This window comes from Coregonus clupeaformis, chromosome 2 (genome assembly GCF_020615455.1).
Source record: "Coregonus clupeaformis isolate EN_2021a chromosome 2, ASM2061545v1, whole genome shotgun sequence".
Lineage (NCBI taxonomy): Eukaryota > Metazoa > Chordata > Actinopteri > Salmoniformes > Salmonidae > Coregonus > Coregonus clupeaformis.
In genome coordinates, this window is record NC_059193.1 from 18,148,874 (window position 1) to 18,164,963 (window position 16,090).

The following is a 16,090-nucleotide window of genomic DNA, read 5'->3' on the forward strand; positions in this document are numbered from 1 at the left end:
GTGGTCCGTGGACACAGAAAGGAGAATATACTGGGCACACTTTACAAATTCCACATTCTACTAGGTAATTTACATGAACTAGGTAAGTGACTTCAGTGATGTCATTGTTCCAAGATGCCTGTGGCGTGGGTACATACAGTGCCACCTGGGACAGCTGCTCCTTGGTGAGGTTGAGCGGGTGGTTGAAGGTGCGGATGCCAAACTTGCTGGGGTCCTGGCCAGGGGGCAGGTTGGCGCGCAGGATGCCATTGTTCATCACGTTGAGAAAGGCTCCAATGCTGTGCCACCCCTTGTTGTTGAACCAAATCTTGACATTGTTCTTGGTGTCCAGACCATTGATGAAGCTAGACAAGCTCTCCAGGAATCGGTCTGTGGCTGCACCCTGAAAACAAAGAATAACAATGGTTTAGATTGGTGGCAGTGATGTTGTGTTCAGTGGCAGGAACCGAGGTATAGTGAATGTGGGAATGAATGAATGGAAGTCTCACCTTCTCCAATTCGAAAATCTTCCTCACTCGAGCGATGGCGTCATCAACCTCGCCAGCTGGGGGGAGGACCTGAGTGCTCCTGGCGCCCAATGAGAAGCCACCGTACCTAAATTCATTCACCCAGATCTTGTTCTTCAAACTGTGAAAATATCAAATTAAGCATTATTATTGAATGTCAATTTAGGCTGGACAAAAATACTTGTATAACTCAATTATTGTACATGCTATATCATAACATTGTTATTAGAGGGATAAAAGATATGCAATATATGAAAGTTATACCTTTTCCCAATGATCTCTGCATAGGTCTTCACTAGGTAGTCAGAGATGTTTCTGCCGGTCAGGTTTTGCAGGGTGTCTGTCTCGCTGATCTTCATCTGGGGTGGTGGCAGTCCTCCGGCTCCAGTAGGACACTCAGGGAGCATTTTTTTGCGGCCGTCACAGCTGCAGGTGCATGTGGGGGACGGCTCCTCCATGGTCCAGTTGCCCATGCGGAACAGTTCCAGAAGGGTCTCCGGGACCTCCGGTGTGGACCAGTCCTCATCACCCATCGTACAGGTAGTGTCACTGAGAGAGAGGGAGGAGGGAGAGAGAGATTGAGAGTCCTTATCTCCAAAAGAACATTGAAAATATGCCCTATCCGTCATGTTTATTTACTTAAAGACAGGAGAAATGGTGCGAATGGAAACTAACAAATAGCTATTTTATTCAACCCTGGCATATTGAGACTCACGTTATAGGCTGTCCTTCCATGCAACGCGTTCCAAACCCAGGGCCTTCGGTGAGGGCACTCAATAACCGTTGTGTGCTGGCATCTTCAGGGGCGTCATCACTGATGAAGAGGGACTGTTCTTCATACATCCACGGCTGCAGCTCCAGACTGGGGTACTTTCCAAAGGGCGGGACGATGAGACTGAAGACCAGGGCGACGCAAACGAACACTGCAGGGAGCACAATCTGAGCAAAGAAACCTTTTCTGGAGCGTTGAGCGTACAGGAACCTCTTCCATATCAAGGCGACAAACTGCTGCCTCTTCAGACTCCAGCCTTTCACCTGGTAGGAGCCTTTACCGTCCGAGCCGTTCAGGAAGTCTATCTCTCTGGATTCTGGGTCTGCGTCCGAGTCGTTATGTTCATTGTTGTCGTCGTCTATCTGGGGTCTAAGGCAGCTCTGGTGGTCTCCACCGAAGGCATTTCCTCCACCAAAGGCATGATGTCTACGACGTCTGGGCATAGGGAGAGTACCATCAGAGGGGACTTCAGTGTCAACTCCATTGTCCTCTGCCACTTTCAGGAAAATCTACATAATGAGACATAAAAGAAAGGAATCAATCACACTATTCCCCTATGAAATGTTAAGCCCTTTCACGAAAAGCACACTATATAAATCCAACACATTATCTATTCAACGATCAATTCCAGCCGTACCTCTTCCAGGGTGGTGTCGGAGACACCGTAGCTGGAGATGCCTAGGTCGGGGAGGCGGTTGTCCATGTCCTTGAAGAGCTCCACGAAGGCTCCGTCCTTGGCGGCGCCGTAGGGCAGTACGTAGGTGAGCTCGTGGCCCAGGTCTTCTACCATGCGGGCGGCTGGGACATGCTTGAAGATCAGGCTAGAGATCAGGGAGACGTCGGGGGGCACGAAGGCACTTTCACAGATGGATGCAGCCTGGGCAGTTTCTATGGGTTGCACAAAGGTTGAGTGTCATAAACAAAGGTCATTCATATGACAACATAACATGTGCTGTATTGCAATGGCCAATTTTTTTGTCATATGATGTGTCAAATGCTTACCGATGGTGGCCGCTTCGCTCTCGTGTTCGCTGCCAAGGCCTGCGTCAGAGCTGCTCTCAGAGGGACAATCCTCCTCCTTCTTAGTGAAGGAGACGGTGCTGGAGGAGTTGTGGAAGGAGCTGAGGGAAGGTTCTGGGCCCTTCTTGACCAGGGTCAGATAGTAGCCTGTACCCAGCTGGTTCTTCAGGAAGAGGGAGGAGCCCACACAGCACAGCTTGCCATGGGAGATGATGGCGATGCGGTCGCCCAATATGTCCGCCTCATCCATGTGGTGGGTGGAGAGGATGATGGTACGACCTAGAGAGGAGGAGGGAAACAGTCAGTTATTACACAGAACTCCCCCCACAGCTAAATGGTTTCATTTCGTCAGTAGTTTCTTAAACATAGATTATAAAAATAGTTAAGGAGTTAGTGGTTACCTTGACGATATTGGAGCAGGAGGTCCCAGATGCCCCTGCGGGCGTAAGGGTCGACCCCAGCGGTGGGCTCGTCCAAAATCACAACCTTTGACCCCCCGACGAAGGCTAGAGCCACAGAGAGCTTCCTCTGCATCCCTCCAGAAAGTGTGCTGGTCCTGGAAGTGCGTTTGTGTGGCAGGCCAGTGTCTATCAGGATCTGTTCGATCTCAGACTTCACCTGTTCCTCAGATAGACCCTTCAGACGAGCGTAGAACCAGATGTGCTCCTCGACAGTCAGCCTGGTCAAACCCCAAAACGACCACACAACAACCGCTCATAAGAAAACAATGTAACTATTTACTTAAATTATTTTGGTCATTGGAATTAACTTTCTGTAAAAACTGGTTGTTAATATGATGGATTGGGAACACTTACATGCTGAAGAGAACGTTGTGCTGTGGACAAACACCCAGACTCTGTCGAATAGCGCTCAGCTCCGATCGGATGTCTTTGCCCATGATGTAAGCAGTGCCAGAGGTAGGGGGAAACAGTCCCGTTAGAATCGACCTGGATAAGACAAAGATGCAAATATTAGATTACTCCATTAAAATTGTATCAACGTCACATTCAACTCAGTTATACATGTATGGGCTTTTGTTCAGATGGTACTACTTGCACGTTATTGCACTTACATGGTGGTGGTTTTCCCTGCTCCGTTGTGGCCCAAGAAAGAGGTGATCTGTCCCTCGTAGAAGCCCAGAGTCAGCCCGTCCACAGCCAGCTTCTTCCCGTGCGGGTACACCTTGACTAGGTTCTCTATGAAGACGCCAGGTTTCAGGTGGGCTGGCTCTTCCTCTATACAGACAGCTGAAGACACAACACAACATCATGTCCATCAAATGGGGTACAATGACCATCCCATTTTCCTTTGCTTGAAAACACACACAACTACTCCAATTAATTTGCTCTCACAACCATTCTCTGGCAACACATTTTTGCCAGATCTATATCACCACCCTGTGGATACTCAGTTGCTCTGCATCAGCGTTAAATCTGGTTTTTACCTTCACAGTTCCTTCTCTTGTTCTGACTGAAGTCAGTCTTCCTGTTGTCTCCTTCTCCAAACCAGTAGGACTTGGAGAAGAGGAAGCACCAGGGCCTGGGAATACCATACTGACCTGAAGGAGACCACAACAAACACATACATTTAGACAACCCAAACAACAAAACAATGCAATACAATACAATGCAAATGGCCTCATCATAAAGCCTATCAAATTGGGACCCAAACAAATCCACTATAGTGGAATAGTTCAGTTCACGGGCACCTACCGGGGAAGACGGACTCGATGTACCAGGTCATCACCATGTAGAGGAAGGAGTCGAAGTACATCATGATGATGGCGGTGGTCAGGCTGAAGTCGTCCTCCTCCATGGGGCTGTTGAACAGGTTGTTCCACTGGATGCCGATGCCCTGCTCTTCGAACAGGGCAAAGTACTCACAGCCAAAGCCAAAGGCCACTGGGGACAGCAGGCTCTGTACAGAGAGAGCGAGAGAAGGAGAGAGAGGGGTTTAATATCACATACAACACCAATGCCAATAAGATGCTGAGCCTGAGGAGGTAACCATTAGCCGAAAAAGTCAGTGATGTGTCAAAAGAGACAGTCAAATTCCAAACGTGTCTCGAAGAAAACGCTGCCCTATTTGTAGTGACACTGTACTTCTTAATGACAGCAGCTCCTCTTATATAATGTAACGTGGACAACCACCAACTCAAAATATCTACTACATATAAAAGCGTGACTCACAGCGACTATTTTTGCCCCAAAGCCCACATAGTCCTGCCAGGCCACACAGAGGACATAGGGCAGGTAGAGGGTGAAATAGATGATACCCCCACAGGCCGCCGCCAGGTTGGCACGGGCAAACATGGTGCTGATGAGGAAGCACTGCATGATGGTTACCACGGCGAAGGAACCCAGGAACAGGAAGATGACACCGGGGTCACTGTATGGCAGCAAGTTCCCCATCTGATAGTAGGAGAGAGAGAAGAGGATGCTCAATGGTTAGTTAATAGTTGGGATGAACATGATACAATTATCGTGATATAAAATTCACTGTCTGATCGAGTCAAGGCCCACGTCAACATGAAATATCAATAAAAGCTATTATCGCGATACCGATATCACTGAAACATTGCAATACTGATATCAGTGAAATAGCGCAATGCAAAACATTGTCTTCATGCTAAATCCTGGTATGCAGTACCTTGAGCAGCACCACCAGCAGACTGGCGGAAATAAGCAGGGGGATGAGGCTGCTGATGAACCAGCTGAACCACAGGATGCCGTTGTCCAATCCCATGATCCTCATGGTCTCCTTGAGCCTCGCCTCCTTCTCGTAAACCACACTCTTGATGATGATGGCCACAGAGTACATCCAGGCCAGGGTCATGAAGAGGGGCATAGAGCGACTCATCACCCGCAGGAAGCTGGAGGACAGAGGTCAGAGGTCAAAGGAGGAAATGGAAGCCATTTTGAAGCCTTGCAGTTAAGCTTGTGGTATGCTGCCATTCAAGACAGATTCCAGGTCTAAAGGCGGTGAATAAGGTCAAATCCTGCTTGGTGTGACTCACATGTCGTCCACATAGCAGGGGTAGGGCATCTGTTGGATGTAGACTCCCGTCTTCTCCTTGGCGCCAGTCACTACTGTGATGATGCTGTGCTCGATGATGTCCTGGAGGTAAGAGAAGCCGCCCCAGATGTAGCGCAGGTCCTCAAAGGGGTCGGCACGAGGACCGGGGTCCCAATATCTGTAATGAGAGAGCAAAAGCAATGCTCAAACTCCCCTTCTGTAAACCTCTTACAAGGTTCACATCCAATTCTTCTTTAACCAACAAAACATAAAGTTTAAAGTTAATGTTCAAAATGGCCCCAATGGCACAGACATAAAACACTGTCCAATACATCTAGTAGGTAGATTGGGGAGCTTTGAATCAACATACCCGTCTTTGATCTTGTTGGTGCGCTCCACATTATCAATGTCCATACGGATCTTGTAGTTGACAATGGCCGGCAGTTCAGAGCTGTTGGCCTCAAAGTTGGGAAACACGATCCCTGCCCAGAACTTCCTATCGTCCAGGAGTGCCATGGATTTGTTGACCATCCTTTCCTCATTGGCCACGGGCTCCATCTTATCCAGGTTTACACACTGTAAACAAACAAACACATCTGTTAAAGGCCTATCCTCATCTGGTCTTGGCCAGGACTACTGAGTGTGCCTCCCGAGTGGCGCAGTGGTCTAAGGCACTGCATCGCAGAGATCCTGGTTCGAATCCAGGCTCTGTCGTAGCCGGCCACGACCGGGAGACCCATGGGGTGGCGCACAATTGGCCCAGCGTCGTCCAGGGTAGGGGAGGGAATGGCCGGCAGGGATGTAGCTCAGTTGGTAGAGCATGGCGTTTGCAACGCCAGGGTTGTGGGTTTGATTCCCACGGGGGGCCAGTATGAAAAATACAAAAAATAATGTATGCACTCACTAACTGTAAGTCGCTCTGGATAAGAGCGTCTGCTAAATGACTTAAATGTAAATGTTTTCCATTGAAGTAGATCCATTCACATGCTGAAAGGAGGGATGGGGAGGCTTTAAATGGAAAGTTCGTCAGGTTCATAGCTAACTGGTCGAACTGTGTTTTTCTTTGTCATTTCCCATCATACAGTGGAAGAGGTTGGGACAAAGTAAAATGGCTGCCACACTGACTACTGTTTCCTCAGATGCAATTAGTATGTATTGCAGAAGGTGCTGAATAGTGACTTCACCAGAAAGGGATTTTTTATTACTGGGGCTGAGAAAGTGACTAAGAGATCCAGACAGACAGAGACAAACGAACAGACAGCCGGACGGACAGACAGACAGCCAGACAAAGAAAGAGAGACACTGACCTCCATGAAGCGGGATATGCTCATGATGGCCTGGTCCGTCTCGTTGAAGACTTCCCTCCAGGTGAAGGCGGTGCCGTGGGGACGCGTGTCCTCTGAATGTTTGGTCAGGAAGTTGGACACGTCCTCCACGGTCAACTCGGTGCCCGCCAGTTGGGTGGTGAAGAAGCTGGCGGTGCCATTGTTCTTCAGTAGGGTCTGGGAGAGAGGGGGGAAGAGCAGGAAAGTAGCTGTGAGTGGCTGAGGACTTTGTGGCACCGTCCCGCATCCTTCCACAAGATGCCAGTGTTGACCATCTGAAAGAGCTGCTTACCACCATGTTACTTATAATCATGTATCTTCTTGTTTTGCTATGTTACTATGTCATGTCCTGGGTGTGTCTCTGAGTTACTCTGTACTGATGCCATTCTATAAGCCAAAATATTTTCAAAACTTTCAATAAAATATTAAAGGTATTCTACGACGGTGCTCTACAAGGGTAACATAGAGTGTCTTCAGAAAGTATTCACACCACTTGACTTTTTCCACATTTTGTTGTGTTACAGCCTGAATTTAAAATAGATTAAATTGAGATTTTGTGTTAATGGCCTACACACAATACCCCATAATTTCAAAGTGGAATTATGTTTTTAGAAATGTTTGTCAATAAGTATTCAACCCCATTGTTATGGCAAGCCTAAATAAACAAATCACATAATAAGTTGCATGGACTCACTCTGTGTCCAATAATAGTGTTTAACATGATTTTTGAATGACTACCTCATCTCTGTACCCAACACATACAATTATCTATAAGGTCCCTCAGTCGAGCAGTGAATTTCAAAAACAGATTCAACCACAAAGACCAGGGAGGTTTTCCAATGCCTCGCAAAGAAGGGTGCCTATTGGTAACTGGGTAAAAATAAAAAAGCAGACATTGATGGTGTACCAATAAACCCAGTCACTTCCTAACTCAGTTACCGAAGAGGAAGGAAACCGCTCAGGGATTTCACAATGAGGCCAATATAGTATACCAAACATTAGGAACACCTTCCTAATATTGAGTTGCACCCCCCCCTCAAAACAGCCTCAATTCGTCTGCGGGTTTTCGCTCCTCCCTTGTACTTGATTGATGAATTAATGTCACTAATTAGTAAAGAACTCCCCTCACCTGGTTGTCTAGGTCTTAACACTAGGCCCTCCATTGAATGAGTTTGACACCCCTGGTCTTGCCCATTCACCTGCTTTATGGTTGTCTCAAGGCTTACAAATCCTTCTTTAACCTGTCTCCTCCCCTTCATCTACACTGATTTAAGTGGATTTAACAAGTGACATCAATAAGGGATCATAGCTTTTACCTGGATTCACCTGGTCAGTCTATGTCATGGAAAGAGCAGGTGTTTCTAATGTTTTGTACACTCAGTGTAAGAGTGATGTTGGCTGTAGTAGAGACAACAGATTAGTCAGACATACCCTTACTAGGTCCATCTGTTCGCTGCTCTCCATGAAGGTCCAGGCCTTGGGCCTCACCTCTTCCCACATGCCCCCCAGCTCTCTGAGGACCCCCAGCTCCTGGAACGTTCTGTTCACCTGCAGGAGAGGACGAGAGTAGGACAGTTAGTGTTTTGCTTAAGACAAGCTAAAGCAAAACTACCTCTTAACACAGAAATGAACTCTGGATGAAATGGAGCAATATCCTGTAGCTAAGTTGTATAGTATGACTGCTACACACCTCGTGGATGATCTTCTGTGTGGCGGGGGTGTCGGGGGTGTACAGGATCTTGCCCATGAGCAGAGGCTTCAGGGCCTGCCAGATCATCCTGGACACGGGGCTGGACTCCATGTTCCTCATCATTGCGTTGCAGTATGGAGCTGGAGGGGTCACAGAAGGAACAATGACGTCAGGTCTAGACCAGGATGTCACAACAATCCTCGAAACAGTTTGGCAATCAGGGAATAGATAACCATGAAGGAGAAGTTGCTTACTGGATGTGTTGTCGTAGGCAGAGATGGGTTCCTCCCCGTCGGTTGTGTTGTGGTTGCCGAACAGGGCCTTGTAGTTGCTGTCCTCGTACCAGTTGAGGGACTTGATCTTTAGTCCGCCGCCCTCGGGGTGGCCGCAGACGATGCGTGACACGGCCTGGTACATGTGGCTGGGGGAGGACGTTGCGTTCTCAGTGAGGAAGATGATCTCGTTACGCAGGTCGCTCCAACTCTTCATGCTGGCCAGCTAATTGAGACACAAGGGGTTGTGATGTTAGCAAATGGGGTCAGGAGGGGTCATCTTGTAGGATGCAGGTGGGACTGTGACCTGGACTTGGAGCAGTTCATTGTGATTTGAGACCAGCTTGTTGACATGGTGAGATGGATACATATTGTTATGAGGCAACTTGTCAGTGTGATGGAATTACTTCCGTGTGTGGATAGATTGATACTTTAGGCTTCACCTTCTACCTATGACATTTACATTTTACATTTACGTCATTTAGCAGACGCTCTTATCCAGAGCGACTTACAGTTAGTGAATACATTTTTTTTATTTTTATACTGGCCCCCCGTGGGAATCGAACCCACAACCCTGGCGTTGCAAACGCCATGCTCTATCAACTGAGCTACATCCCTGCCGGCCATTCCCTCCACTACCCTGGACGACGCTGGGCCAATTGTGCGCCGCCCATGAGTCTCCCGGTCGCGGCCGGCTGCGACAGAGCCTGGATTCGAACCAGGATCTCTAGTGGCACAGTTAGCACTGCGATGCAGTGCCTTAGACCACTGCGCCACTCAGGAGTACAATGACCTCAGCACAGCCATGCTAAAACCACCATAAATCACACCCCCTCGTGTATTAATGCTTTATTGATCTATTATGCTATTGGCTACCTTGGTTCTTAGTTCGGCTGACGAGAGCATTTTACAACAACCTGATTTTGCTGCCTTGCATTTCTGGTCACAATTTGATCTTGATACCGGATTATAAAAAGGGAGAGACTCTGAGCAGACTAGGAGCATTGAAAACACAACAACAGACCTCACTCTCTATTTCTACCCTAATTATTCTCTCTCTCTAACGCTGGTATCCTCACCCAGCATGAGGGAACAAAATAAGTGCTAGAGGGAAAAGATGACTCTCGGTCATTCATCACTGGGGCGGAGGGGAAGAGAGGTGTTCCCGGCGACTGGCGACTCTCCCAGAGCCTATTTGACAATGTGGTTACATACATGCCAGTCAGCCCCTCCCCTTCCCTCCTCTCCGTACAGACGGACACATCAGCAAGAAGGCAGTCACATGCTTCCAATTTAGCCCGGGCAGCGCACCGGGAACGGAGTGTGTGTGTGTGTGTACGCGAGAGATGCGGGGGAAACAGCTGTACACACTGAACTCTCACACAAACAGTCAGAACCACATGACAGCAGCTCTGGACCCCTCTAAAGATGTCTGTGGGGGGTTGGTTGGGGTAGGAGGGTCCATACCCCATACATAACCCCAGGGTAATGTGCCAAACCAGGACAAGTCATATATAGTAACTCTGAGTTTCTTGACATCTTCAGATACATTGTTGGGCTTAGCAGGGAACAAAGAACAACAAAGTTTGTGTTTACAGAGTGCTGGGGTTGTTTCAGTAACTCTTAAGTGTAATTGCCCTAAAGACTGTACACCATACTGTAGTTTAGTTAAGAGCATTCATAAACACTACATAAACATTCATACATAGCTTATGACATGGGTATGCAGGTGCAACATACAGATGTAGGGTCTCAATTTGATCACTCTTTTGTTGCTGAGAATGTTCATGCACAGCAGGAAATGCAAACTTGTACTGTATTTGAGTTCTAAAAAGGCATCTATAGTTTGCAATTTCCACTTTGACATTTCTGACTTGATTTGCACTCACGAAAAATGTATCAGCCCCTACAAAAATGTCCATTAATTATAATCCACATAATAATTCACATTTCTTATTGCTGCAGGATTATGTTCCTGCTGTAGCAAACTGGCTAAAATTAAGATCCTACATCTGTACGTGTTTTTAGACATAATAATAAATGTATACTTATAGGGGTTATTCTTATTGATTTGAATGATTTTATTTTATTGTTGTAAGCAAAGGGCAATTCTATGGTAACAGAATGATGCTGAGACTGAACATTTTACAAAAACACATTTGAAGAACATTGCAGATGCAAAGTTTGGTAACAGAATGATGGTTTGTTGTCATGAATCCCGCTTCCTGAGTCTGTTTCTGCCTGAGTTGCCTGTTTTCTGTCTTGGAGTCTGTTTCCGGAAGGTTCCTGAACGCACCCTGTCTGGTTGCCGGGCGACGAAGCTAGGCGGGAGATCTCTCGATTACCCGCACCTGCATCTCATCAGCTATCTGCACACCTGGTCCTGATTATCACCTCTTCATAAGCTCTGACCTGACATCCATTCCCTGCTGGATCGTTAGCCATGAACAGTATGTTGTGTCAGCGTATCAGCCTCAAAGTTACTAGAGTTAGTTTTGTTGTTCTGTACTTTTTGCTTGCCGTGTACTTACTTTCGTTTACTCTGTCTACAGTCATTCTCCCGGAACATTCACCCCACCCCTGCCTGGTCGTTGGTGGCTTCTGTGCCATCATTGGATCTGCCTATTCACTCCCACCAACTCACCTCCGCTGCCCGCTCCGTCTCCTGGATTATTCTGCTTCTACATTTGAATCTGTAAATAAATACTCACTTTCATTATATTCACCTTGTCCTGGTCTGCTTCTGGGTTCTGCTTTAGAGAATCGAGACATTTGTGCTGTTTGTGCCGTCATTCTGTTACCAAACTTTGCGTCTGCACTGTTCTTTAAGTAAATGTGTTTTTGTAAAACATTTAAAAGTCGTCGTTGTGCATCGTTGTATGGTTTGTTTAACTTTGCAATCATTGTTTTTTGTTTGACATACATTTTAAAGCAACACAAATCTGAGTCTTAGCATCATACTGTTACTGTGGAATTGCCCCAAAGTATTCAAGAGAGCACTGATTGGTTGAGAAAACACAGCCAACATACTTGGGTAAGGTCGAGCAAGTCTTAAAGCCTCTTGTTTGTTGTCATAGGGGCATGCATTCACCTCGTGGTGTAAATCAGTCAACTTGAGTAGACTTTCCTTTTGGTAAATGCTGACCACCCCACTAACTTGTTCAGCTGTTCCCAGTCATCTATCTCCCGAGGAAAAAGGAGCCTTTCAATCTGGACTCAGAGACACTGGATACCTATACAGTTACTGCCAAGTCACTTACAAGGGCCCTTTTCTACTGCTGTGGAGGATAGTATAACTATAGCAAGAACACAGCAAGAATAGAGAGATTCTCCTGTTCAAACTGAAACATATAAATGTGTCAGACCTATAGTACTTGACTTCATAGAAATAGGTTTAGTGCCTCCATCCCATTCTATTCGTGTATCTTTTCACATGAGAAAAGTGTGATTATCATCACATTAGAACATTGGTAAACAGTTGTCCTTGACATTTAGCTGTGGCTCAAACGTCTAGGGGACGATTCCAAACAAATTGGGTCAGAAGGTTATCAGGCAACAAACAGTAGGGAGTTGAAGGGGGCAGCAAAACGCTACATACAGGTTTAGTCCAGCCTCTTCTTCTGCTGTGAAACTTCAAAGAAGACCAGATGCAAGAAGTACAGTAAGGGGAAATGAGGTCGGGGAGGGGGGGGGGGGGTTACTGTTGGCGGCCATCTTGTAATGATGGGATAAAAAAACTCCATTGATGTTTTCATCCTATACATCTAAGGGCCTGTTCTGTCTGTGGCCCTGCCAAGAGTAACCTGCTTCGCTGCTGATCCCAGGTAGGGGAGCTCATTATGATTGACATAAAACTAAACATGGACAAAATACCAGGAAATGCACTTGGCTAAGAGTGGCCTTATTCTGTGGATCTCCATCTGGTGACACATCGAACAACTGATAATGCTTCTAAATGATGAGGTTAACCGCAATTACCAAATGTAAGACTATTTTCAATGCATGTGATAGCCTTCCAGGAAATGAGGCAGCAGCAGCAGAAACCTTTTTAGTTCAGAAATGTGTTTAGTGTTGTGATGAGAGTGATGCCCACCTCAACGGCCAGGGACCCCAGGCTCTCCAGAAGGTTGTCTATAGCCTCGGCCACTTGCTGGACAGCTTCAGGGTCAGCCCTCACATCTTTCTGTTGGTGGGAAGGAGAGAAGAAGTGTAAATTCACACATACAGTAGAAAAGACAAACAGTGACAGTCTGTCGGTTACCAACCACCCCCACAGTCCCACACCACAGCTTCATAACATAGATTTTCACAGGAGGACCCTTTCAATCAGGGTTATAGAGTCTGCAGTCAGAGATAAGTGATACTCATGAATGACTAACGTTTGAAGATTGAGGCCAAACCCTCTATTTGACGACAGTTAGTTTTCAAACGTATCTCCAGAGGTAGGTCGACAGGGACAAGCAACAACATGCCTCCACCTGTGCTTACCCCCTTCTTTCTGATCCTCTGCTTTTCCCCGGGCCCCTACGCTTTGTTTGGTTCTCGGCACTGTGCACGTCAGTGAATTAGGTCACCTGGCTTTGGTCTTCAGTGGAGAAAAACAACCATGGGAGGGGGAGGGGGGCTGTATTGTGGTGGGACAGTATTTTTTGCTCTCTGTTGTGATAAGAACTGATCCTCCCCACTATATCAACTAGCTACGAGGGAGGGGTAAGGTCCCTTCTCCAAAGTCCCTAAAGGCTAGCCGAACCGAACAAGTGTACTCGCATATTCCCTGAAAAGACATTCGCTTGAAAAATGAGAAAAAAGTGGCAATAGTACGTTTTGTCCATTTTTAGATGCCGTAGCCAGAATTAATCTAAAATAACTCAAGAAATCTGTCATTCATTTTGAGTTTTTTGCAGAGGAGATCTTAGTCGCGCAATTTTACATCTAACTAAGATGTTTGGTGCAGTTTTTCTACATGAAAAAATGTGCATGAAAACGAGTCGTCTCTCATTGACTGACAACAAAGACATTATTGAAGAATCCCTACTGTTGACCAATCACTGACGAAGGGGTGTTGACTTTGGCTCTGAACTTCGGCTTGCCTCTAGAAATAAAATGGTGCCCGAACACCCCCCCAAATAAACACAGAACTCCAAACCTAACAAAAACGTCACAAAATGTTAGCATAATCTATCATTCCAGTGTTAATACGAAATTGTAACTATTTTGCACTATGGCCTATTTATTGCCTTATCTCCATAATTTACTACATTCGCACACACTGTATATATACAGTGGGGGAAAAAAGTATTTAGTCAGCCACCAATTGTGCATGTTCTCCCACTTAAAAAAGATGAGAGAGGCCTGTAAGTTTCATCATAGGTACACGTCAACTATGACAGACAAAATGATTTTTTTTCTCCAGAAAATCACATTGTAGGATTTTTAATGAATTTATTTGCAAATTATGGTGGAAAATAAGTATTTGGTCAATAACAAAAGTTTCTCAATCCTTTGTTATATACCCTTTGGTGGCAATGACACAGGTCAAACGTTTTCTGTAAGTCTTCACAAGGTTTTCACACACTGTTGCTGGTATTTTGGCCCATTCCTCCATGCAGATCTCCTCTAGAGCAGTGATGTTTTGGGGCTGTCGCTGGGCAACACAGATTTTCAACTCCCTCCAAAGATTTTCTATGGGGTTGAGATCTGGAGACTGGCTAGGCCACTCCAGGACCTTGAAATGCTTTTTACGAAGCCACTCCTTCGTTGCCCGGGCGGTGTGTTTGGGATCATTGTCATGCTGAAAGACCCAGCCACGTTTCATCTTCAATGCCCTTGCTGATGGAAGGAGGTTTTCACTTTGGATGCAACTCAGCATTCTTTGTCCTCCAAACACAACGAGTTGAGTTTTTACCAAAAAGTTATATTTTGGTTTCATCTGACCATATGACATTCTCCCAATCCTCTTCTGGATTATCCAAATGCACTCTAGCAAACTTCAGACGGGCCTGGACATGTACTGGCTTAAGCAGGGGGACACGTCTGGCACTGCAGGATTTGAGTCCCTGGCGGCGTAGTGTGTTACTGATGGTAGGCTTTGTTACTTTGGTCCCAGCTCTCTGCAGGTCATTCACTAGGTCCCCCCGTGTGGTTCTGGGATTTTTGCACACCGTTCTTGTGATCATTTTGACCCCACGGGGTGAGATCTTGCGTGGAACCCCAGATCGAGGGAGATTATCAGTGGTCTTGTATGTCTTCCATTTCCTACTAATTGCTCCCACAGTTGATTTCTTCAAACCAAGCTGCTTACCTATTGCAGATTCAGTCTTCCCAGCCTGGTGCAGGTCTATAATTTTGTTTCTGGTGTCCTTTGACAGCTCTTTGGTCTTGGCCATAGTGGAGTTTGGAGTGTGACTGTTTGAGGTTGTGGACAGGTGTCTTTTATACTGATAACAAGTTCAAACAGGTGCCATTAATACAGGTAACGAGTGGAGGACAGAGGAGCCTCTTAAAGAAGAAGTTACAGGTCTGTGAGAGCCAGAAATCTTGCTTGTTTGTAGGTGACCAAATACTTATTTTCCACCATAATTTGCAAATAAATTCATAAAAAATCCTACAATGTAATTTTCTGGATTATTTTCTCTCAATTTGTCTATCATAGTTGACGTGTACCTATGATGAAAATTACAGGCCTCTCTCATCTTTTTAAGTGGGAGAACTTGCACAATTGGTGGCTGACTAAATACTTTTTTCCCCCACTGTATTTTCTGTTGTATTTTTGACTTTCTGTTTTGTTTACCCCATATGTAACTCTGTGTTGTTGTTTTTTATCGCACTGCTTTACTTTATCTTGGCCAGGTCGCAGTTGTAAATGAGAACTTGTTCTCAACTGGCTTACCTGGTTAAAAACTTCCTCCCACTCCCAACCAAGGGCCATCAGCCTCAGTCAAGCCCATCTCCGTAAACAAATCCCCTCCCTCTCAGGGAATGTTTCTGATTTGCTGATAAAATCAGTTAAACTCATTTGGGCCGTCCTCGCCTTGCTGGAAGGCCTCTGTTGGTTTCACAGCTCCTCTGGAAGCAGCAGCTTTTAGAAGGGGCCATAAAACAACTAGGGTTCTGATCAATAGGGTCTGCCCAAAGCCACGTTAATTAACCCCAGAGAAATGTCAACGTAACCCGTGGCTATATGACCCTGTGGCCAGGTGGCAGCAGGGCAAAAAAAAAATATGTAGGAGCACAACATAAAATTTAGGAGCACCAGAAAAGCTGACTTTTTTAATTGATTGAGATCAAGTCTATATTGGGCCTATATGAATTCTAGCTACTTTTTAAGCACATGCTGTGCACTAGAAACTAATAACCCTGGAAAGACATTGTTTAAAAGGCTACAATTTTGAAACAAACACCTGTCACTGAAATGACAAAGTAATTGGTGGAATATTAGGTTTCTACCTTTTGTAAAAGCAACGTTTTCCTATCGAGATGCATTACATTGA

At 46.0% G+C, this 16,090-nt stretch overlaps 1 protein-coding gene across 1 annotated transcript in view; it reads right to left on the reverse strand.

Moving 5' to 3' along the window:
* Nucleotides 1-16,090, reverse strand: part of LOC121534037 (phospholipid-transporting ATPase ABCA1) — a 55,444-nt gene that overhangs the window by 5,553 nt on the left and 33,801 nt on the right. Inside the window, exons 8-27 of the mRNA XM_041840474.1 lie at nucleotides 12,694-12,783; nucleotides 8,583-8,826; nucleotides 8,329-8,468; nucleotides 8,070-8,186; nucleotides 6,621-6,815; nucleotides 5,684-5,889; nucleotides 5,315-5,491; nucleotides 4,948-5,170; nucleotides 4,488-4,709; nucleotides 4,011-4,215; nucleotides 3,743-3,856; nucleotides 3,371-3,545; nucleotides 3,114-3,245; nucleotides 2,700-2,977; nucleotides 2,281-2,577; nucleotides 1,916-2,166; nucleotides 1,222-1,787; nucleotides 771-1,055; nucleotides 489-627; nucleotides 138-382 (exon numbers count right to left, since the gene is read on the reverse strand). Of these exons, the coding sequence (XP_041696408.1) occupies nucleotides 138-382; nucleotides 489-627; nucleotides 771-1,055; nucleotides 1,222-1,787; nucleotides 1,916-2,166; nucleotides 2,281-2,577; nucleotides 2,700-2,977; nucleotides 3,114-3,245; nucleotides 3,371-3,545; nucleotides 3,743-3,856; nucleotides 4,011-4,215; nucleotides 4,488-4,709; nucleotides 4,948-5,170; nucleotides 5,315-5,491; nucleotides 5,684-5,889; nucleotides 6,621-6,815; nucleotides 8,070-8,186; nucleotides 8,329-8,468; nucleotides 8,583-8,826; nucleotides 12,694-12,783 (4,301 nt within the window). The remainder of the gene's footprint in view (nucleotides 1-137; nucleotides 383-488; nucleotides 628-770; nucleotides 1,056-1,221; nucleotides 1,788-1,915; nucleotides 2,167-2,280; nucleotides 2,578-2,699; nucleotides 2,978-3,113; nucleotides 3,246-3,370; nucleotides 3,546-3,742; nucleotides 3,857-4,010; nucleotides 4,216-4,487; nucleotides 4,710-4,947; nucleotides 5,171-5,314; nucleotides 5,492-5,683; nucleotides 5,890-6,620; nucleotides 6,816-8,069; nucleotides 8,187-8,328; nucleotides 8,469-8,582; nucleotides 8,827-12,693; nucleotides 12,784-16,090) is intronic.